This window comes from Balaenoptera ricei, chromosome 10 (assembly GCF_028023285.1).
Source record: "Balaenoptera ricei isolate mBalRic1 chromosome 10, mBalRic1.hap2, whole genome shotgun sequence".
NCBI lineage: Eukaryota > Metazoa > Chordata > Mammalia > Artiodactyla > Balaenopteridae > Balaenoptera > Balaenoptera ricei.
The window spans coordinates 99,022,126-99,043,084 of record NC_082648.1 but is presented as its reverse complement, the minus strand read 5'-3'; the positions used below and the strand labels follow the sequence as shown (position 1 = coordinate 99,043,084).

At 38.8% G+C, this 20,959-nt stretch overlaps 1 protein-coding gene across 1 annotated transcript in view; it reads right to left on the bottom strand.

Moving 5' to 3' along the window:
• Nucleotides 1-20,959, bottom strand: part of EP300 (E1A binding protein p300) — a 74,194-nt gene that overhangs the window by 18,197 nt on the left and 35,038 nt on the right. The window contains exons 7-20 of the mRNA XM_059937045.1: nt 18,123-18,216; nt 17,419-17,556; nt 15,660-15,777; nt 14,823-14,997; nt 12,336-12,413; nt 11,764-11,873; nt 10,201-10,338; nt 9,132-9,569; nt 7,124-7,303; nt 6,758-6,902; nt 4,739-4,857; nt 3,299-3,538; nt 2,789-2,877; nt 844-924 (exon numbers count right to left, since the gene is read on the bottom strand). Of these exons, the coding sequence (XP_059793028.1) occupies nt 844-924; nt 2,789-2,877; nt 3,299-3,538; nt 4,739-4,857; nt 6,758-6,902; nt 7,124-7,303; nt 9,132-9,569; nt 10,201-10,338; nt 11,764-11,873; nt 12,336-12,413; nt 14,823-14,997; nt 15,660-15,777; nt 17,419-17,556; nt 18,123-18,216 (2,143 nt within the window). The remainder of the gene's footprint in view (nt 1-843; nt 925-2,788; nt 2,878-3,298; nt 3,539-4,738; nt 4,858-6,757; nt 6,903-7,123; nt 7,304-9,131; nt 9,570-10,200; nt 10,339-11,763; nt 11,874-12,335; nt 12,414-14,822; nt 14,998-15,659; nt 15,778-17,418; nt 17,557-18,122; nt 18,217-20,959) is intronic.

Sequence of the window (20,959 nt, the reverse complement as noted above, 5' to 3'; positions counted from 1 at the left end):
AACCCAATTTGGAAACACTAACCAGTTTTTCTCAGAAGCCCTGTTTTTACTAGTAACATAACAATTCCATACTTTTTGGGGAAATGTTCTGAATTGACTGTTTATTATAGGTTAAACCGGAAGAGAAGAAGCTGAAGAATATTAAAAGGACACCAAATAGTTCTTTCTTCCTAAAACAGTCCAAATTTGAGTGTGTAAACTAAATCTTAGAGATTAGAAGTACTATGAGGCAGTTTAGGCTATGTTTGAAAATTTTTCTTGGAATTTACCAAACCACAGGAGCATGTGAGATTGTGAAAGTCCGACCAAGTCTCTTTCTAATAAATCACTCTCACAAACTCCTAAACCCCTAAAGATGTTAAATGATACTGACGATTCTGATGCCTTTGGTATCGTGAACCTTTATGGGAAGGCTGTAAGGTGGCTGTATCTGTTCAATTCCCCTCAAACTCAAAACAGTTAACAATGAAGTTCCCTTGCACTGCAGCCTTTCACTTTTTAGGAGAAGCTGATTATTTCCCTATAGAAGAAATATATCTAAAATGACCATCCAATATTGATGTATTCCCTAGATCAGTACCGACACAGCTTACTGCTATGATGGAAATGTTCTCTATCTGTGCTGACCAATATGGCAGCCACTAGCCACAGACTGTCTACTGAGTAACTGAAATTGGGAATTTTAAATTTTATTTACTTTGAATTAATTTGAATTTAAATAGCCACCTGTGGCTACACGATACTGGACAGCATAACCCAAGACCACTTAGAAGCCTGAGCATGATCACCTAACAACAAACTGAGAAATAAGAGAGTACTTTCCAAAATAATATAGTTACTTACGTTTGAGGCTGGGAAGGGTCATCCCCCAAAGAAACGCTCTCCCCTTGGATTTCATTGAAACACTTCTCACAGAAATGATACCTGTCGGCAAGAAGGCCATACTGGGGTGAACTGTTCCGTTCACACAACACAGCCCAAGCCAAGCAACGAAGCCACCAATCACAGCAGGCCAAGAGGGGGGCGGGAGCAGAGAGCAGGTCATCAACGGCGACAAGGACATTCAATGATGCAGATTTATGGGCACCACAGTTTGGGTTTTGTTTTTGGTTTTTGTGTTTTGCAATCAAAGCCAAGTGCAGACAACGACAAGCATGAGGGAGGAAAAAAAAAAACACAAAACAAACGAAGAAATGAGGGATTGCAGGACAACAAAAAACATAAAAGCAAGACAAGACAACACAAAGCAGAAAGCCAAGGCAAAGCACAGATTAGCATTAAATATCTCAATGGGATCACAAGTAGCAAATGATTACAGCAAATAAAACAAACAAGTCTCACACAGACCTACACCCTTTCATTTTAGTAATTAATGCTACTTGATGCAAATAATCGAAAGTAGGATAAATATACTGTGGAGAGAAGAACTACTACTCTATTACCTAAACATAGCAAAGAAAAAAACCTCCCCACTTCCAAAGAAAAAAATCCACTATGGATACAGTACCAGGAAATAATCATCTAGAAACAACTGTGGTCTGAAAAAACACCCCAAATTTCCTTTTGATCCCAAGGAAGCCACATACGTACAATAAAAAGTCTGCACAAGCAGTTAAATACTGATTGTAGCCACCAACTGACATAGTTCAAGAGGGAAAAGGCAGTGGTGTATGCAGATACATGATTATATATTCCTGGGTGCTGTAGATTGGTGCTTAAAATCCGAAAAAGGTACATAAATGCCAAGATTATAGCATGAGATTATAGCATGCCAGCTGTCACTTGCTTTTTTGAACATAAGGTGCTAATAACAACTTGAGCCCCACTTTTCCTAGGTTTTAAGGAGTAAAACACTATAGATTCTTATGACTACAAAGCATTAGGGGAGTGCACCTAACTTTTTGTAAATAAAACAAAAAGTTTAAGTGACTTTTTCAAAGCTAGAAATACATCTGTAGCACACAAGTTCAGCAAAAACGACCACCATGGGTTTGGGTCATCAAAGTATTGACTGTCCAGCCTTGCTTTTTTATTTACACCCCATGCCAGCTATACTGTTGGCTGATTACACAAAATAAAGAGACAAATCATGATTAAGATATATTAGTGAATCCAATTTGTGTGATTACAGCCCTTATTTGAGCAGGAGAAAATAAGGCAGAAGTGTCTAATTTATTAGAAGCCTACCATCCGTGGTCGTATGCAAATCTTTGTAAGGAACAGTCTGGTACAGAGCTCTTTTTAATGTGCTCAACAGAGGCAAAGCAAATACTCTGGGATCCTTTGTTTTTACATATTCCAAGAAAAACTTAGGAAACATTTCCTAAAAGATACAGCTGGCTAACAAACTTTTGGTTAAAGTTTTCTGGGTGGTTTTGGGAATGGCAATAGATGGCAGCAATTTCACAGAGAAGTAGACCAATTAGTTTGAAATTTTTTTGTTTTGCCTGAGGCTGTGGTGAGCTATAAAAGGACAGTGGGAAAAAAATATGGGGCCTGGGACATAATCCCAGGTATGCCACCGACTCATAAAGTTGCTTAACTTCTTAATGCCTTGGGTTCCTGCCTTATAAAAATAAGGGCCCAGACAACTGATACAAAGCTACTTTCTACTAGAAAACCGTTTACTTCTGCAAACAAAGGCAGAATGCAAAGACCAGAACTTGTGCTGTACAGTTGTTTTCAAGCAAGTTACACATGAACCACGACTGTATGTGTGCTGGTCCATCCGCATGCACTCCCTGGACACGCGGACACTCTGACCATGGTCCACACAGGTCGAGCTTACCTGTTCTGGTAACTGTAGTAAGTGGCATCACGAGGGATTGTGCATAACTGTTTGCCATAGCAACAGAGTGTCTGTGGAGAGAACTCCAACTGCAAAAGAAACCATTTGTTAAATATGGTTTGAAGGGCAAGCTAAAATATTTACACGGGCAAGTAAATCAGAAACAGAAGGTAGTGAAGCCTTACTTCTCATTATGTCTCTTATAATGGGTTATTTCAGTTTCCAAGACAGTTCACTGAACTAAAACTAATCTAGTTTGCTACTGTTTTATTCCACCACTCTGAGGTAAGCTTAACAGTCATATCCTTCCACCGATTACCAAAGAACTGAAGAGGACAAGAGGAACTCAATGTGAATTGCCATGTACAGGAAAACTAGTACATGCCACGCCCCGTGCACCACAGGTAAATACGACCAAGTCCCTACCCAAGATGAACTTACAATCTGATGACTCAGGATTCTAACTGGCAAGTTTTCCATGCAGTTCTTATCTGTGCAAACATTTCTTACCTTTCTGCCACAGCAGTATCCAAGGCTTTGCATGACTGGGTCAATTTCTTGTTCAAAGACCTCAGACAGCTTGGAGCAGTATTTGTACACCCGTGATGTTTTCCGATTATATAACCAAGCATTGTTGAACATAAGCCAAATGTCATCCACATACTGCCAGGGCTCCTGATACTGTCCAGTGTCTAACTTCCTTTTGATAGTAGAAAGATCCATGGGGCTCTTCACAATATCAAAGTAATCCTAGAAGGACAAATGACACCAAACAACATTATCCAAAAGTCTCAGTGTATTCAAGGTCCACAGCATATCTTGCTATAATCATTATAAATTTTCTGGATAATGTTGAGTCTTTGATGTGTCTGTATTTCCAAAGAAATGATCGATACCCATCACTTCTTTAAATCACTAGTCTACAGAGATATGAAGCAGCCAGGGGCAGAGAGAACAACAACCACTCTAGACTTTGTAGGAGCAAGCTGATCGTCTACAGGAGCGATTCCAGATACTTTACCATAGTACATCTGTGATCAACTTAAAAGACCAAGAAATCAAAGACCCTCCACACTTTAGTACTAGATGGGGCCTACAGATGAAACTAAGCCCAGAAAATATTGGTGATCCATCTAAGGCCACAGAAAAATATAGGAAAAAAAAAAAAAAAGATTCTAACAGATTTTTGCCCCTCAAAGCACTCCAATGACTTATCCAATACCACTTAAAATACTCAAATGAAACCTCCCAGCAGCCTGGTGTATAAAGGCAACTTTAAAAGCAGATGAAGCTAATTTGGATCTATCTTTTCTATCACGAACTACTGCTACTCAAGTGATAAAAATAAATAAACCATATGATCCAGCAATCTCACTCTTCGATATATACCCAAAAGAAATAAAAAGATACACAAATTTGTATGTAAACATTCACAGGTGTGCTATCCTCAACAGCCAAAAAGTATAAACAACCCACATGTCTATCAACTAATAAATGGGTAAAGAGAATGTATGCACAACCGTATGATGAAATATTGCTGGGTCGTAAGAAGGAATGAAGTATTGATTTGTGCTACAATATGGACAAACTTTGAAAACATTATGCTAAGTGAAAGAACCCAGTCACAAAGAACCACATACTGTAAGACTCTCTTTGATGAAATGTCCAGAAGAGACAAATCCACAGAGGCAGAAGGCAGACCAGCAGTTGGTTGGTAGTAGGGGTTGTGGGTGGAAATGGGGAGTGACTGCTTATGGAAATGGGGTTTCTTTTTTGGGGTGATGAAAATCATCCAAAACTGACTGTGGTGATAACTGCACAATTCTGTTAATACACCAAAACCATTAAATTGTGCACTTTAAATGGGTGATTTGTACAATATGTGAACTGTATCCGAATAAAGCTGTTAACGAATTTTAAAAGAAAAGAGAAGTACCACCACATACTTACAGGGATTCCTAGAAGCTGGGGGTCCACAGGTTGACGAAAGGGAAGGGATTCTGGATCCTGTCGGTAAAGTGCCTCCAATGTCGGCATCAGTGCCTGTCGTAACTCTTCAGGTTTGAAAACTTAAGAAGAGTATATTTGAAATTAGTTACCAATTAAGCAAAAGAGGAAAAAAAGTTCAAGTTGAAACTATAAAATATATCTCAAGACTCAGAAAACACAAAATTCCCTACATTGTCCCCATGAAATATCACTAAGGGTGTTTCTATTTCCTGGTTCAGATAGATCCTTTAAAACACCTTGTCTAGTCACCTTTAAATACCCTTCATGGCTCAGATAATTTCTCAGTCAGAAACCCACTTAAGATAGTCTTGACCGAGTAGAAGCAGAATGCTAAGCCTTCCAAAAATTTATGAAAAGACTTGTCAGAATGTTCCAAAAGATACAACAGGCGGGGGATGCGGTGAAGCAAGAACGGAAGAAGCCCCCCTTCCTGGTATCAGCATGTAACAAGTCAGAAATTAGACCTGGTGCTGTCTTATTGCCAAAGGAATCAGAGCCACTGAAGGCCAAGAGTCCTTCATTGAAATGCTTGATGCTTTAGAGCTTCAGCAGAAGACGTATTTACTGTTTTAATGGCAAATGTTAGGTTTCAGTCTAAAGAAAGAACTAAATTGTTATTGCCAGAATGATGGACTCAGTTGATCAAATTATGCTCAAATGTGTTCTCAGTATGTCTCCCAAAAGTCAGGGAAGATTTGCTGGCATGTCCCAAATGGAATTAATTTAAACTACCATTTAAGAAGCTGGCCATTAAGGGTCCAGTTCGAGCCTTGAATCACTCTGAGCAGAGAGGCCTTATTATTTCTTCTATTTACCAATTAATTTTATCTTCAAGGGGGTATATCTGTCAGTACCTTGAGTATTTTTTCACCACATGGTGGGGGCTGACATGAAAAAAATCAGACAAATAGACGGGAGAATCTTCTTTGTCTCATACTTTGTTGTGCTCAAAATAAACAGAATTTGAGCCCATTTGTGAGATGAGCTGTTTTAAAAGCAGATGCCTAATATTAAGATTGGGTTTGTTGCAGCCTAGATCAAAATAACATCTCCATATATAACAAACATTTATTCATTCATTCATTGGCCATGCCATGCACATGCAGGATCTTACTTCCCCGACCCACAGGGGATCAAACCCATGCCCCTGCAGCGGAAGTGTGGAGTCTTAACCACAGGACCGCCAGGGAAGTCCCAACAACCTTATTTTTAAATGAAAATAATTTTTTAACCCCATCATTTTAAAGTATATTGTATTTATTCACGGAGCACTTTTGTACACATCATCTTCAGGAGCCAGCAGATTCCTCTTTGAGGTAAGTCCTACCTGTGCCACTGAAGGGGTCACTAGAGCCACGAGAAGTTCTAGTCCTAAACTAGTTAGTAAACTAATTTCTGTGGGAATTGTTTAACACTCTCTGCTAAGCATTGCTGCTTGCTTGGCTTGACTCATATTCAGTAGCGTGGTTCAGAGCAGAGACTCTGAATCAGCCTGCCTGGGCTCAGTGAGCTGGGAAGTGTTACTTGACCTTGCTGAGCATCAGTTTTCCTGCCTGTAAAACAGGGATCAGTAACCTCACAGAGGGGCTGTGAAGTTCTTAGATGAGACACGGCAGGTTGTGGCACAGTGCCTGGTGCACAGCAGGTTAACAAAAAATATTATTATTGCTATTATTTCCTGCATTTTAGTCAAGGATATTATTTAATAATTTCTGTCCTCTGACAAAGATAATTTTGAGGAATTGTTAGCCACCCAGTGACTGTAGGAAGCACATATACCTAAAGGAAAGAAAATTTCTTCTCCAACATTAGCACTAATGAAGAGACCAGGCCAAGGGCTCCAAGCTTAATGAAATCACATTAAAATTCAATTCCAAGGCCCAAGAAACCCAATCTCACTCTACTAAGGTCTTTGGTTTTTTTCTCTGCCTCCACAAACACAGAGCCTAAGAGACTCACTCTTCTTTTTTGACTGTCCTGGGGCTGGAGATGACTGGGTTGCTGAAGTACTTGGCTGGTCTTCCTCCTCTTTTGTTTCAGTTTTTAATTCAGCGCCTCTCTCTTCTGTTTCTGTAGGTTCCGCTTTACAGTCTTCTGCTTTAGTCTAAAAGGCAAGGTAGGAATTTTTGGTTTTCCAAAGACATGTAACTGAGAAGCAATAACATCATTATCTTATTTACTCTCCCCTGTGGATGTAGCTGAAGACCCTTTTTCACATGGAAATCAATAAAATGAGACCTAATTATAGAATACTTTCCTGGAACATGTGTGAGTTCCTAGACAGAGGTCCTAACCAAAAAACAGCAGTAACTGCCCTACTCTCACCTCTGGAATATCCTCTGGCTGAGTCTCTGCTGGTTCTGGTGCATCCACTTCCATTTTAGCCTCCATTTTCACTTCCTGTGAAGGCTGCTTCTCAGGAATGGCCTGAGAATTCACTTCCGTGCTACTAGTAGATGGAGGGTTTGATGCCTGACCTTCTATGCTTACAGCTGGCTGGGAAAGCTGGGTAGAAAGAGAGGGAAAAACAAAAAGTTTGCCTATTACACACAACAAGATGGCATGATTAACTACCTATTTTTAGGCTAGTGTCATTACACCCACTGATGGTGCTTTCACTTACTCGACCTATTTCGCCCCCTTAAAGTAAATTACGCTCAAGAATAGGAGACTGAGGACTTGCAAATATCGGTTGGTTGGCTGCAGATAAAAGAGTAGGCAACTGTTTCTTCAGTAACTCATTCTGTGGCAGTGTGCCTGGGAGGGGGGTTTCAGAAATGACTACCTCAGAGGAGTTCATGTTTATAGAAAAATGGAAGGAAAATAAGGATGACTGGCAATCTTTTCTTTTAAACTTCTCATTAGAAAAGGTTTCAAATGTACAGAAAAGTAGAGAGAATATAATGAACTCCCACAATAAGCAGCTGTTTTTTTTTTTTTTTTTTTTTTAAATTTTAACCTGTGAGCCTTTTTTTTTTTTTTTTTTTTTTTTTAATACTTTATTTATTTATTTATTTATTTATTTATGGCTGTGTTGGGTCTCTTAGTTTTCGTGTGAGGGCTTTCTCTAGTTGCGGCAAGTGGGGGCCACTCTTCATCGCGGTGCGGAGGCCGCTCTTCATCGCGGTGCGCGGGCCTTTCACTATCGCGGCCCCTCCCGTTGCGGGGCACAGGCTCCAGACGCGCAGGCTCAGTAGTTGTGGCTCACGGGCCCAGTTGCTCCGTGGCATGTGGGATCTTCCCAGACCAGGGCTCGAACCCGTGTCCCCTGCATTAGCAGGCAGATTCTCAACCACTGCGCCACCAGGGAAGCCCTAAGCAGCTGTTTTGAATCATCACATTCTAATGGGATAACTAGCAATCTCTGTTTCTTCCCTAAGTCTTCCAATAAGATATCTCACAATGAGAAATTAGTATTTTCAGAAACTATCCTACATAGAATTAAGTTTCCTTTCTGCATCCTGCCTTTCCTTACATATCAGAAGTTAAGATGAACCAGTCATGGATAAGCAACGTTTTATGAAGTAGCTATAACTCATGGGGATCCTCAGTTTGCCAATATGACAGAGAACTGAAATATTAGTATCAGTGATCAAGGAGAAAGTTTTAGATTGTGACACATAGAGTTCTATTAGTAAGGATGCAAGTATTAGATGTGCATTTGGATCTCTACTATATAGATAACAAGCCTTTCATTTCACAAGGAAGCTACCAGTTTGTTTCAGGCCCATAGTTTTCTAATCTCTTACATGATGAATTTTCTAACTTTGGCTAGTACCACAGACACTCATAAATCGATGATTTTATTCATTTGCTCTTGAGTACATCAGTTCAGACTGTATGAAAAGATTCTTTAAATATTTGTAAAGTTCACGTGGGGTATTAAATGTACTGTCGATGCTCTCCCCTTGTCACCTCTCCTTACATGCCTTCGAGCCTCGGAATACAACATGACCATGGTCAACATACGATCTAAACAAAATCTTTTTTAAGCTCCTCCTACATTAGGTACGACAGCAAGAAAAAAGAGAAAGAAGGTCTGTAACTATAAACAGATTCTAGTCTAATTGGGGAGACAACAATAAGAGAAGAAACAACACAGAAGAGAAACAGCACAGGGAATTCCCTGGCAGTCCAGTGATTAGGACTCGGCACTTTCACTGCCATGGGCCTGGGCCTGGATCCCTGGTCGGGGAACTAAGATCCCACAAGCCGTGTAATGCGGCCAAAAAAAAAAAAAAAAAGGAAGAAAAGAATAAAGCAACAGCACAGAAGCAGTATAAAACTACAGCACAGCCGACATGATCCTGCTTAAAGCCCCGTCTCTGCTTACTGGAGTTGCCGGCTGCGGAGGCAGCAGTGGCGCCGTCGGGGTGGGCACAGAGGCTGCTGTACTCTGCTGGGACAGAGGCTGCTGCTGCGCCTGGTCAACTGAAGGAGCAGCAGGAAGTGAAGGCTGCACTTGGGGAGGAAGCTGCGTTGGTGGCGGTGTAGGCGTTTGTCTTGGAGGAGGATGTAGAGCCTGGGACTGTGGCCCAGGTGGCATGGCTGGAGGTGTAGGAACAGGGGCTGGAATTGCTGTTGCTGGTGGCTGCTGAGCCCCTATGCTTGGGGGAGTGTGGTGAGGGGTTGGGGTACGACTAGGTACAGGTGAGGGTGAGTTCTGATGCAGAGCTGGTTGAGGGAGAGGGGGACAGTGAATGTGGCTCCCTTGAGACCCAGGAGGCATTATAGGAGAGTTCACAGGGCAGGAAGAACTGGACATTTGTGCCTGTTAAAATGAAAAACATAACAAGACGCAATTCAGAACAGAATTAAAGAAATATTTACATAGGCAGGCTATATATACATTTAAGGACACAAACTGATTAAACAGAAACCAGCAATGTATGCCTCCATTTCAAAATGTGTCAAAAACCCTATTATTGGGGTCATATCTTTGGAAAATCCAACCAATACAGTATTTAATTAAGTAGACTTAAAAAAAATCAGCAGAATGGCCTCAGCCACCGCAGAGGCATGGGACAGGTGAGCATGCAGTGTTTTCTGGCTGTCCTATGCTCTCTTCAGCCAGGGTTCTTCTTTCTGCATTGCAGTGCTCAGTAAGACGTCATTTTAAAGAGAGTTCACTATTTTAAAAAATGGTTAAAACTATTTTATTTTATTTAAAATCTAATCTTTCTTACTTATTAGCAATCAATACCACTTCTGTGTCACAGAGTAATCCTTTCATGTTCAGAATACCATGTCCATAACTGTTCTTATTAAAAGCTTAATCATCTATTTCCACCCATTATTTGCTGTCACCCTTCTCTGTAAAAACCCAAATTAAGAGAAGTTTCAGGAATCACGGAAACAAGTTTTAAAAAAAACAAAAACAAAAACCCATTTGTGAGACATACTTGAGACACTGGTGCTTGACTGCCAGACGGAGCCAAAGGCATATTTGTTACATTCATTCCCTGTGTTGAGAACTGAGTCTGAGGAAGGAACTGGCTCTGGCTGGAAGGCTGCTGCATGCGAGGTCCATAGCCCATAGGCTGTACACACATACAAAAACAAAAACAAAAAAACACAGAGCACCAAATTGTTTTTTTTCAGTTATTCTACTACAGCTGGAATTACCAATTGCTCTGGCCCTGCTATGGGGAGGGTGGGGTAGGAAAGGAAGAAAGTGGTGCTACAACAGCTGACGCTCATGCCAAGATAGTGGAGAACAGCCTCACAGCTTACCTAAGCCCACCGTAAAGAAATTACACAAATGCATCTAGAATGAGGCACAGAGGTAACTGTCTACACACTCCGTTTGTTTTATAAGTGAGGAGAGCGAATCACAATTTCGTGAGGTCTTTGCTTACGTAGGTGGTATTGTTAAAGCACAAACTATAAGACTCCATAATGACTAACTATGGATACCAAAGGCCAAGAACTTCATAGTCTAAGAAAGGTATTTGTTTCATAGGTTAAAATGAAGCATAAGACCCCTCATTAAACACAGCAGACTGGTGCTAGACAACTCCAAAAAGGCTTAACAACTGATAGCACTAACTAACTCTGAGAGGCAGGGTAAGGGTTGAGGCCAATATGGAAAGCTGGATGACAGGTTTAGAATTTGCATAAGGAGCAGTGAGATGCTCAGAGGCCATCTTCTCCACTCTCTAAAATCAGGCAACTGCCCCTCCATCACGCTTGACAGTTTCCTGCCTGGGTAGGTTCTGTGTTTGGGGAAGAGAGGCATTACGGAAGAGAGATGACTGTGTCAAAGTATGCAGACTACTCAACACTGAGACTCCAGGCAGCGGCAACTGGCTGCTCTTTTAAGCTTTCTAGTACTGTGACTATGTATGAACAGTATTTGGAAGGAAATCTTTCTTTTAGTGTTTATTTTATATAAATTATAATCAAGAAAGTTCTTAACGATACAGGATCCTATAATAAATATACTTTAGACACCTGCTTTTCCCACTTAAAGCTGTAAACACCTTTCATGCCATCATGTAAGTTCTGAAATTATTGCTTATGAAGCATTCCAATTTACAGATGTACCGTAATTTAAACATAATGAATCACTTACAGTACATTCAGGCTATGGCCTTTTCCTAAAACACAGTACATAATGTAGCATCCTTAATATGAATTTTCTTCAAATTATATCCTTTTAGTATCTCAGGAATTATTTCTGTAGGATAAATTTCTAAAAATAACGCATACAGGTAAAAGAGGTAGGTGAAAATTAAGGACTTTAGTATTCTCTGCCTAATTGTGATATATGGTTTAGTTTTAATTATTTAATCATGTCTATACTAAGGGCAAATACAACAGAATTATAGAAAAAAAATCAACGTTAAGAATTAATTATGTATAGTTAGCTGTTTAAGCAAGCGTGAGAACTTTTTCTCTCAAAGAAAAAGGATTTTAGAAATGTCAAGTAAAGGCCAAAAAGATTACCCAGAGGTCAAACTTACCGGGTTGAGAGTTCCAGGTTGGGCTAACTGTCCATGGTGCTGAAGAGGAGAGGTTTGCCGGGGTCCAATAGGGGGCTGGGGCATGCTCATCTGGCCAAATTGATTCAAACCTGTGAATAAGTGTAAAATATTAGATCTGAACACCTTCATGTAATTGGAGAATAAAAAAGTTCTTATTTATGATTCTATGACACTGTATCAGGACAAATAAAGGCACCTGCTTCCAACTGTGAATCTCTTGTTTCATTCACAGCAGCCACAGAAGGGCACTGTTAATTAATGTATGGTCTCTGAACCAAATTTTACAATCTGGAATAAATTTCATCTTGGCTAGTTGTTTTTAAATGGATGCTTGATCATTTAATGTCTTTTGCCCCTTGACCTGTCAGCCAATCTGCTCTTCACCCTTCCTTCCTCCCTGGGCTCCTACTCTAATAAAAGGCTTTCTGATTTCTCAGGCACGTAATTATGATACCTGCTGCTGGCCTGCGGCAGATGTCATCTTGTAATACACTAGGAACTCTGTTAAAAAAAAGCCATGGTTAAGTACACTGATTTCTTTCATAACTTACCAGGCTGTGGAGTTATCCGAGGCATCATCTGGTTTGGCACACTGCCACGGATCATAGATGGATCAGGAAGAGGGCCATCTAGAATGGAACAGAGAAATGGTTAGAAATGCATCTTTCAGGCAGCCATTCCCCTTTAAAAAATAAAGTGTAACTTACAGAATTCAGTCTGAGTATCAAAAAAATAAAGTTATGAACTAGACAGGAACCTGAAGAAAATGTTATTTCTGGAACACAAGAAGATGCATCCAAATGGTTTTAGTACATTTCTCTATGAACCAGGGTGCTTTCAGCACTGACAGGACAATAATATAAAAGCTCATATTTAAAAAGACTAATACAGCATTCAATATGCTGTTATTTGGTCAAGCCTGATTATTTCATTGGTATGAAGAATACCTCTATAGACAATAGCCACAGATTTTGTCCAGTGACCAAGTTTGACTGTGTACCCCAATAATGTGTTTTTATGCATACAAGCCCACTGTGAACAGACTTTAAATAATACACATATCATACTGCACTATATCTCACGCACCTCTTAAATACAAAAATAGAAATAACTAAGAATGATGAAAATATACATATGTGTATACTCTAAATGTATATTAAAGAAACTAGCACCTTTAATATGAAAATAGTTTCCTTGGTTTGCTCACTAATTATGTTTATGGTATCTTCCGTTTTTTTCTTCTTTCTTTAAAGCTTCCAGGTAGGGCTTCCCTGGTGGCGCAGTGGCTGGGAATCCGCCTGCCAATGCAGGCGACATGGGTTCGAGCCCTGGCCCGGGAAGATCCCACATGCCGCGGAGCAACTGAGCCCGTGCGCCACAACTACTGAGCCTGCGCTCTAGCGCCCTCGAGCCACAACTACTGAGCCCGCGTGCTGCAACTACTGGAGCCCGTGTGCCTAGAGCCCGTGCTCCACAACAAGAGAAGCCACCGCAGTGAGAAGCCTGCACACTGCAACGAGGAGTGGCCCCCACTCGCTGCACCTAGAGAAAAGCAACGAAGCAGCAACAAAGACCCAACGCAGCCAGAAACAATAAATAAATAAAATAAAATAATAAAATAAATAAATTTATAAAAAAAAAAAAGCTTCCAGGTAGTATTTACTTTAGAGACCTTTCTCATTTCATTTTATATTTTCTTCAATATTCTGTGTAGTACTTTTGATCTTTTTGTTTAAAGTTTAAAAAATTTGGATTCTTCTACAATTAATTCCTGTGTATGGGGTAAGACAGGAATCTCAGTCTATAAACATATACTTGGGGCTACTCAGTTCCACTAATATTTGTCCCTACCTTACTGCACCAGTACCATCCTGTTTTTATTTTAACATAAGACTACAGTTTAACATCTGATAAACTTTTAACTTGGCTCAAATTTCTGAAGAATTCAAGTAAATTCTACCACACCCAAGTATCTCAAATTTGTCTACTTGTCTCTGTATCTTAGTTACTGCCCTAGTTCAAACCATTAGCACTGAGGCAGTGTCCACAACTCTAGTCTTGACTTTGTTTCTGAACAATTGTTCTCCTACCTACTCAAAAAATACTTGCATTTTCCCTTGCTAGTGGGGCCTCTGTGTATGCTGTTCCCTCTGCCAGAAATGCTGTTCTCAATTCTTTTCACATCATGGTTCAATGAGAAAATACATCTAGCGCAACACTGCAGTTAACAAATGAGGCTGCTAAAAGTTCTCCAGTTGACTACTTCAAGGCCTGTGGGGGGTAAATTTCTCAGCCCACTTATAAACCACTAATGGCCTAAGAGCTGGTACCTGCTGGCTCATTTGGCACTATCTATAGGTAGCCAGCTTTCCCTGACTCAAGAAACACAGGTTTTCCCTATCACAGCCTTTCACACATCATTTAAATAGCCTGTATTTTTCCTCACCGTTGTGTACCCACACCATATTTCACTGCTTGGAACCTAGTAATGAGTCAATAAATGAATAATGGAATGCAGGATCATCTTGGCTATACAGTTAATTCATTAGGTCAAGAAGGCTGAAACTGTCAAGATGAATTTCAAATGATGCTTCTAAAAAATAAACAGTTCTTAGCCTTTGAACATATTGGGTCAAGAAGGAAGTGTGACAATGTAAGTAACATGATATTGATTGTTTAGGATGTATCAAAGCCAGTAAGGTATTTGAACCTGCTCAGTCTACATCTATTGGCTGGCTGCCTACCATATGCAAATCAGTGAAAACCTGTGGACTATCACTTCCTAGGTGTCACTATGACAGAATAATATCTTTGGCACTAAAAATGATGCCATATTGTCAAGCCATGTCCAGAAATCTTCAATATACTGTTCAGTTTACTGTTTTTACTAGAAAATGAATTATTTTCTTTGAAAAGGCAAAAAAGAGTCATTTGAAAGCTCTAGAATAGTTACACAAGCTAATGCAAATTAGGGAATCTGGTTAGGAACCGTTTTATTTCAGTTTCTCCCCAAAATACATATAATAAAAAGCACTTACTAGAAGTCATTCCTGGTTGTGGCTGCCCCATGTTAGGCCCTGGGTTCATGGAAACTGGCACCATGCTTGCAGCACTTGGTAGCATGTTCTGTTTTTGTAGTCTAGTCCTTCGTTTTTCTTCTAGTTCTTTCTGGATCTTATAGATCTTCTCAGCTAGCAGGTGGTAGTATTCCGCCTTTTTGAATTTTGAAAATAGAGATGAGGAAAAAAGAGGGACTACCATCAGGTAACAAAAAATGAACTAAGAACAGACATTAGCTTCATTTAAAAAGGTAGGCAGAAATGAAAACGGAGAAGAATAAATCTAATCTACTTTCCTACAACATTCCAAATATGAGCTCATGTTTGGAATGATCATATGAAAAGCTGCTATTATAATGAAACTACATAGTAAAGCATGACTTCTCAAAGTAGGTTTACAATTTACAGCATGTGGGAAGAATATGCTACATTTTGGAAAAGTGCCAATTTAGGGAGGAAAGTTCAACTGATATAGAAATACTACTTGAGATGAAAATACTAAGCAGCTGATTCACCATATTATAGTGAAAATAGCACAGAGCTGGTAACAGCTCAACCACTTTTTAGCTGACAGAAGGACAACCCAGATAAAGTGTCACATGAGTGTACTGTATTATTAAGAGGAAAAATGTAAGATTCTTGACGTACACTTTAAGAAAACTGCTTTGTTATCGTGACTCCACAGTGAGAATAAGACAGGATGGCTAAAGGGTGTCCTCTCAAGTATAGTATTCCGTGTACGTGCAACAAAGAGGAATAAACTAAACAGCCAGAAGAGGTCCGCTTTTGCCTTGAGTAGAAAAAACAGATGCTCACTCGATTGTTCGCAGATTCATACATGTCCCCTTCCACTTTCCGGGCATACGCAACCAGGTTTTCCATCCGTCTGTCTTTTAAAGCAGCAGGATCCGGAGTAGGAAATATGGCTTGAACACTAGGAATAGAAAATCCTACCACTGTTATATCATGTCAGCATTTTTTTCCTCACCATATAAGTACACAGTATTTTAAATGTCTTCCTGATTAGTATTTTCTCATTTTTATACAATGAACACTTTAGGTAAAATTTTAAAATGAGGTATGAGATGTCTTCAAATATAAATTACTGACCAAAATGAAAGTGTCTCTCTGTGGTAATGAAAGGGTTTTCCTGATCAGAATTAAGAAATGACCCATAAAAATACTCTCTGGTCCCAGTCACTCTAACGTAGAGCAAAAAAATTATACTGTGCTATTTGCATAAAGGAAGTGAGAAAACCTGACCTTTGCCAAAGTACCAAGTAACAACAGCCTTAAGATCCTTCTACTCTCTTTATTCAGCTTAGTAAAATAAAACCTAATAATCTCTACAAAATCTTAAATGATCAAAAACTTAAAGTGAAGGGAACAAAAATGCATAATAATTCTGCTAAATTCAATGTCTTTTGCTCTCTAGCAATTCCCTGCAAAACGCCTGTCACTAACTTTCCTGAAGGTTGACAAAATGTGATGTCAGCTACTAATTTTATCATCTGGACATCTCATGTTCAGTTGTGTATTGTACCTGAAATAACCAAGCGGAGAAGAAATAAATGGAAACCCGAATTAGTAAAAAATTTGCAAGCACATAATAAACATTTAACATCAAGTCAGATGATCAATCCCAAATAATCTATTGTGATCACAAGATAAGTTTGTTTTGGTTATTCCTTATTAATTCAGTATTAAAATCTCAGAGTTTTCTCCTTGTGTCAAATTCCATTTCTGATGCTATCATTTGAGAATTCCTAAATGAAGCTCAAGTTGAATTAGTAGGCCAATGTAACATAAAAATAAGAAGATAAAAGACAGACCACATGGTTCTAAGCCAATAAAAAATTGGATGAATTGAAGGAGATCCCTCTATTAAGTGTAAGGGAAATGAAAAAAGACCGATTCTTCCAAGAAAAAAAAAATGCTGCATTTTGTTTGAAGTATAAGCTCTCTAATCAGTGAGGGCAGAGCTCTATCTTTAGGATACTGGGCACATTACATTTTACCACTCTATATGCCTTCCCCCTCTTTCATCCAACAAGACAGTGCTTGTGAGGCAGTGTGCCTGGCATACATAAACTTCACACCAAACAATGCAGGGGTATTTCACAAACTACTACTACTATGTGCACATTTGGAGGACCAGAAGACCACAGAGAGACCACCCAAACAGATTCAATTTGTCAAGATAATAAAAGCTTTACCAAGGATAACAACAGAAGACAGTGTTGCCTCTACCATTCTAATGATCTAAGACCTAGTTTTTCTTTTAAAATATGAGTTTTGTAAAGACAGTATTAAATGAATAATTTTTAACTAATATATATTGATTACTGTCGCTAGGCAGAATCATTCACACACCATTAAAGGTTGAAAGACTCCTAACAAATGATGGTGAAAAAGTTGAGAAGCAGAGAATAGGAAGCAGGAAAGCCACAGAAGTATCAGCAGCAGGCAGGCTATAGAAAAATCAGTAATATTTCTCTTGTGTTTAAGTGCCTGGCAGATTGGTAGCATGTTGACCTGGTAACTCCTTATGAATAAGACAAGCCAACAATCTTACAGTTTGTGAACAAGATGATTTCGAAGATCCTGAGTAATATCTTCATGCCATTGTTTCCGAATTCCAGTACTGGATGGTTGAGCTGATGTTGGCATAGGACCCAGGGAGGCCACACTGGCATTTTCACTCATCATTGGGCTTTAAAAAGGAGTGAAATAGTTTTAGTGAAGAAGGGTAGGAGAAAGAGGATCTCATTTAAGCAGAGCTGACAGTGATGACTCCAATAGGGCCGATACACTATGACAAGTCTATTTACACATAAAGAAGTCTGGGGGAAATGGTGTGTATGTATTTGTACTTGTGTGAGGGAAAAGAGTTAAACCCACAACATTTCTTTGTGTGGAGGGGTAGATGATGTCTTCTGTTTAAAAGACTAAGTCTTGTGTTATAAGACTAAGCTGTCACTCTGACACAGCTTATCCCAGGGAATCCACTGGGCAATGGACTAATTGTTAACACAGGGATAGAGCAAACTCGTTTTTTAAGCAGCTGCATGGAACTTCCTACTGTATTTGGGAAGGTGTCAGTTACCCCAAATAATTGATACAAGTTCTAAAGAGGTTATAGAGAGCCTAAAGAATAAACTCATATTATTTGTCTTCATTCATCAAGGATATCTTCAAATCAAGCAAATTAAAAAAACTCAAGGAATTCTAACAAGTGTCTGAAATCTGACAAATGGCACAACCCAAGATAAAACTTACTTTTGAGAATTTATGGCTGAATGCAACATCGAGTCAGAAAGAAGATTCGACGTTTGAACCCCTACACCTCCATTTACTCCCATAGGACTAGCACCTAGGTCAAAACAAAAAGCAAGACAGAGTGTTTTAAATACCAACAACGACAATAAAAACAACAAAAACGGATGAAGAGAAAGCAAAAGCTATGAAAGTACTAGAAGAAAATATCACAGAAATTTTTATCCTTTCAAAGTAAGACCCAAAACAGAAGTCTTAAGGACATTTAGAAATTTGAGTAATAAGTAAAATAATCACCATAGACAAAGTCAAGAGACAGAAGGCAAATCAGGGGGAAAAAATGCTAGCATTGTATATAATAAATAATCATTTGTGATATAATTAGCAACACATATATAAAGGCTAATACACAAAGTACCTTTACAACCCAGTGAAAAAAGATGAAGAATCCAAGAGGAAAGGAATAGGCAATTTACATAAAAAAGAAATACAACAGCTTTAAAAGTATGCAAATATGCTCAACTGCATTTAAAGTAAAACTTAAAGTAATATATTTTTTATGTATGAAAATGTGAAAACTTTTTTTTTTCTTTTGACCGTGCGGCTTGAGGAATCTTAGTGGCTTATGGGATCTTAGTTCCCCAACCAGGGCTCGAAACTGTGCCCCCTGCAGTGGAAGCGTGGAGTCCTAACCACTGGACCGCCAGGGAATTCCTGTGAAAACTTTTTTATAAAGTTTGAGAACACCAAGTGTTGAGAAAGGTTTGGGAAAAGAAGCATTTTCAATAAAAATTCATAGATGTGTAAACTGACCCACTCTTGGGAGAGCTATTTGGTAACTGCTAAACAAATGAAAAAATGCATGCATACATTGACTTAGGATTTCCACTTGATATTCTGTCTTACAGTTATACTCATATATGTATGGACAGCCATAAGAGTAATGACGCTAAAAGGAGCTAAAAACTAGAACCAAAATTGTTTAGGGAACTGAATTAATATATGCAGGTGCTTTCATAAGCACAATCTATGTGAGGACATGTATGATGACCCCTAGGGAGGGGAATGAAAAACAGTGTTTGGGTTAAACATTTTAAATTGAATACTCCTTCAAATTGGCTTGAATAGCTCTATGTACATATATTAACTTTTTCGATTAATGATTTTAATGAATATTATTTCTTTAAAAACAAAAAAACAAACAATATTTACACTAAACTAGATTTTCGTGTGGTTAAAAAATTTTGATATACAATTTTATTAATATACCCTCCAAGATAATTAAAAAAAAGAAAACAAAAACTTCCCTAAAATGAAAATAATTGACTAGATTTCTAGACAATGTCTAATAAAAATCCTGTTGCCTTCTTTCATCATGCTTCCCAAATGCTTAGGCAGAACTCTGTTTCTGACATCATCAAGGCAGGCTCTAAAATGTAGTTGCTGGTAGTGGTCTACTTGTCACTATGAACACTCCACGTGTGAATACTCATTTTCAGAAAAATTACGTACCCTTAACACAGATTTGTTTTACTGGTCGCAACAATATGAAGGTAAAAGAAAAAGTGATTACACTATGTATCAATTTGCTTATCTTACTGCCTTCTGATGGCACATGAAAACACAGCCAAACATTCCCTCTGAAGTATCCAGGTCCATTACTGCAAGTAATGGCTCCATCATAACTTGAGAAGAATACCCTCACACAGGTTCGCATTCAAGACCCTAAGAGTGAGCATTCACTTGAGAATACAAAAATGTAGGAAGAAAGACACTACTGGCACTGACAGAGAATAAGTCAGAAAGAAAATGAACAAAAAAAGAATTCAAGGCACCTAATATTCAGTGAGTACATATATACATACATACATACATACATATATACATATATATTTAAAGCCCTAGGGCAAATCCTAAGCCCTAGGAGAATACATATTTTTTCTAAGCCCTAACAAAATCTTTACAGAATAAGTGAATTCAATAGGAACCAGAAGATTAAGAATGTGGTCAAATACGGTCATGGAAGGCTTACAGTAAAAAGCTCTAATTTGGAGTTCTGGAGTGGATTCCCTCTTCCCCTCCCTGCTACAGAATCTCTATAACCTGATACACGTAGTAGAGATCTTGCTATTTTGTCTATTTAGTCACTTACCTGCCCATCCAAACTAGAGATGTTTCAAAAGTAGGGATCATGCCCCCTTTAGTATGTTTTTTTCAGCACACAGTACATCTAAGTGAATGCTGTTTTTATTCAAATGCCCTTGTCAATCACAGGTACCTAAAATTTATAACTCTGAGAATGTCCCAGCATTACAGGACTTTGGTATAAAAGGAAAAATTACTTCAAAGGAGGCCTTTGACTATCTGCCTTGTGCCTGAAGAAAAGAAACCATGATGACATTTTACATTTGTTTTACACCAGTTTTCAAGATGGGCTCTAACACAGCAAAGAAATATCTGAGGTATTCTAAAAGTACTGGCTCACAATGATGGTTATTACCAAAAAGGCACCATTAACTCAATAACAAGAAATAAATGGAAAAACCTGATTAATCTTAATCCTAAAAAAATTTTTTAAAAGACACTGAGAAAGGGGGAAAAAGAAATCCAAGAAGCTAGTTAACTTTCAAATAATTCTGTGGGTACATATAAATGTACATATAAATACACAGATGACAGAAGAAGATGACAAGAACTAAACTGGTAATTATACATAGAAACTTGAAAAAGTAATGGGAAACAACCAATTACAAAAATGAAAATCTAGGGGATTTCCCTGGTGGCGCAGTGGTTAAGAATCCGCCTGCCAATGCAGGGGACATGGGTTCGAGCCCTAGTCC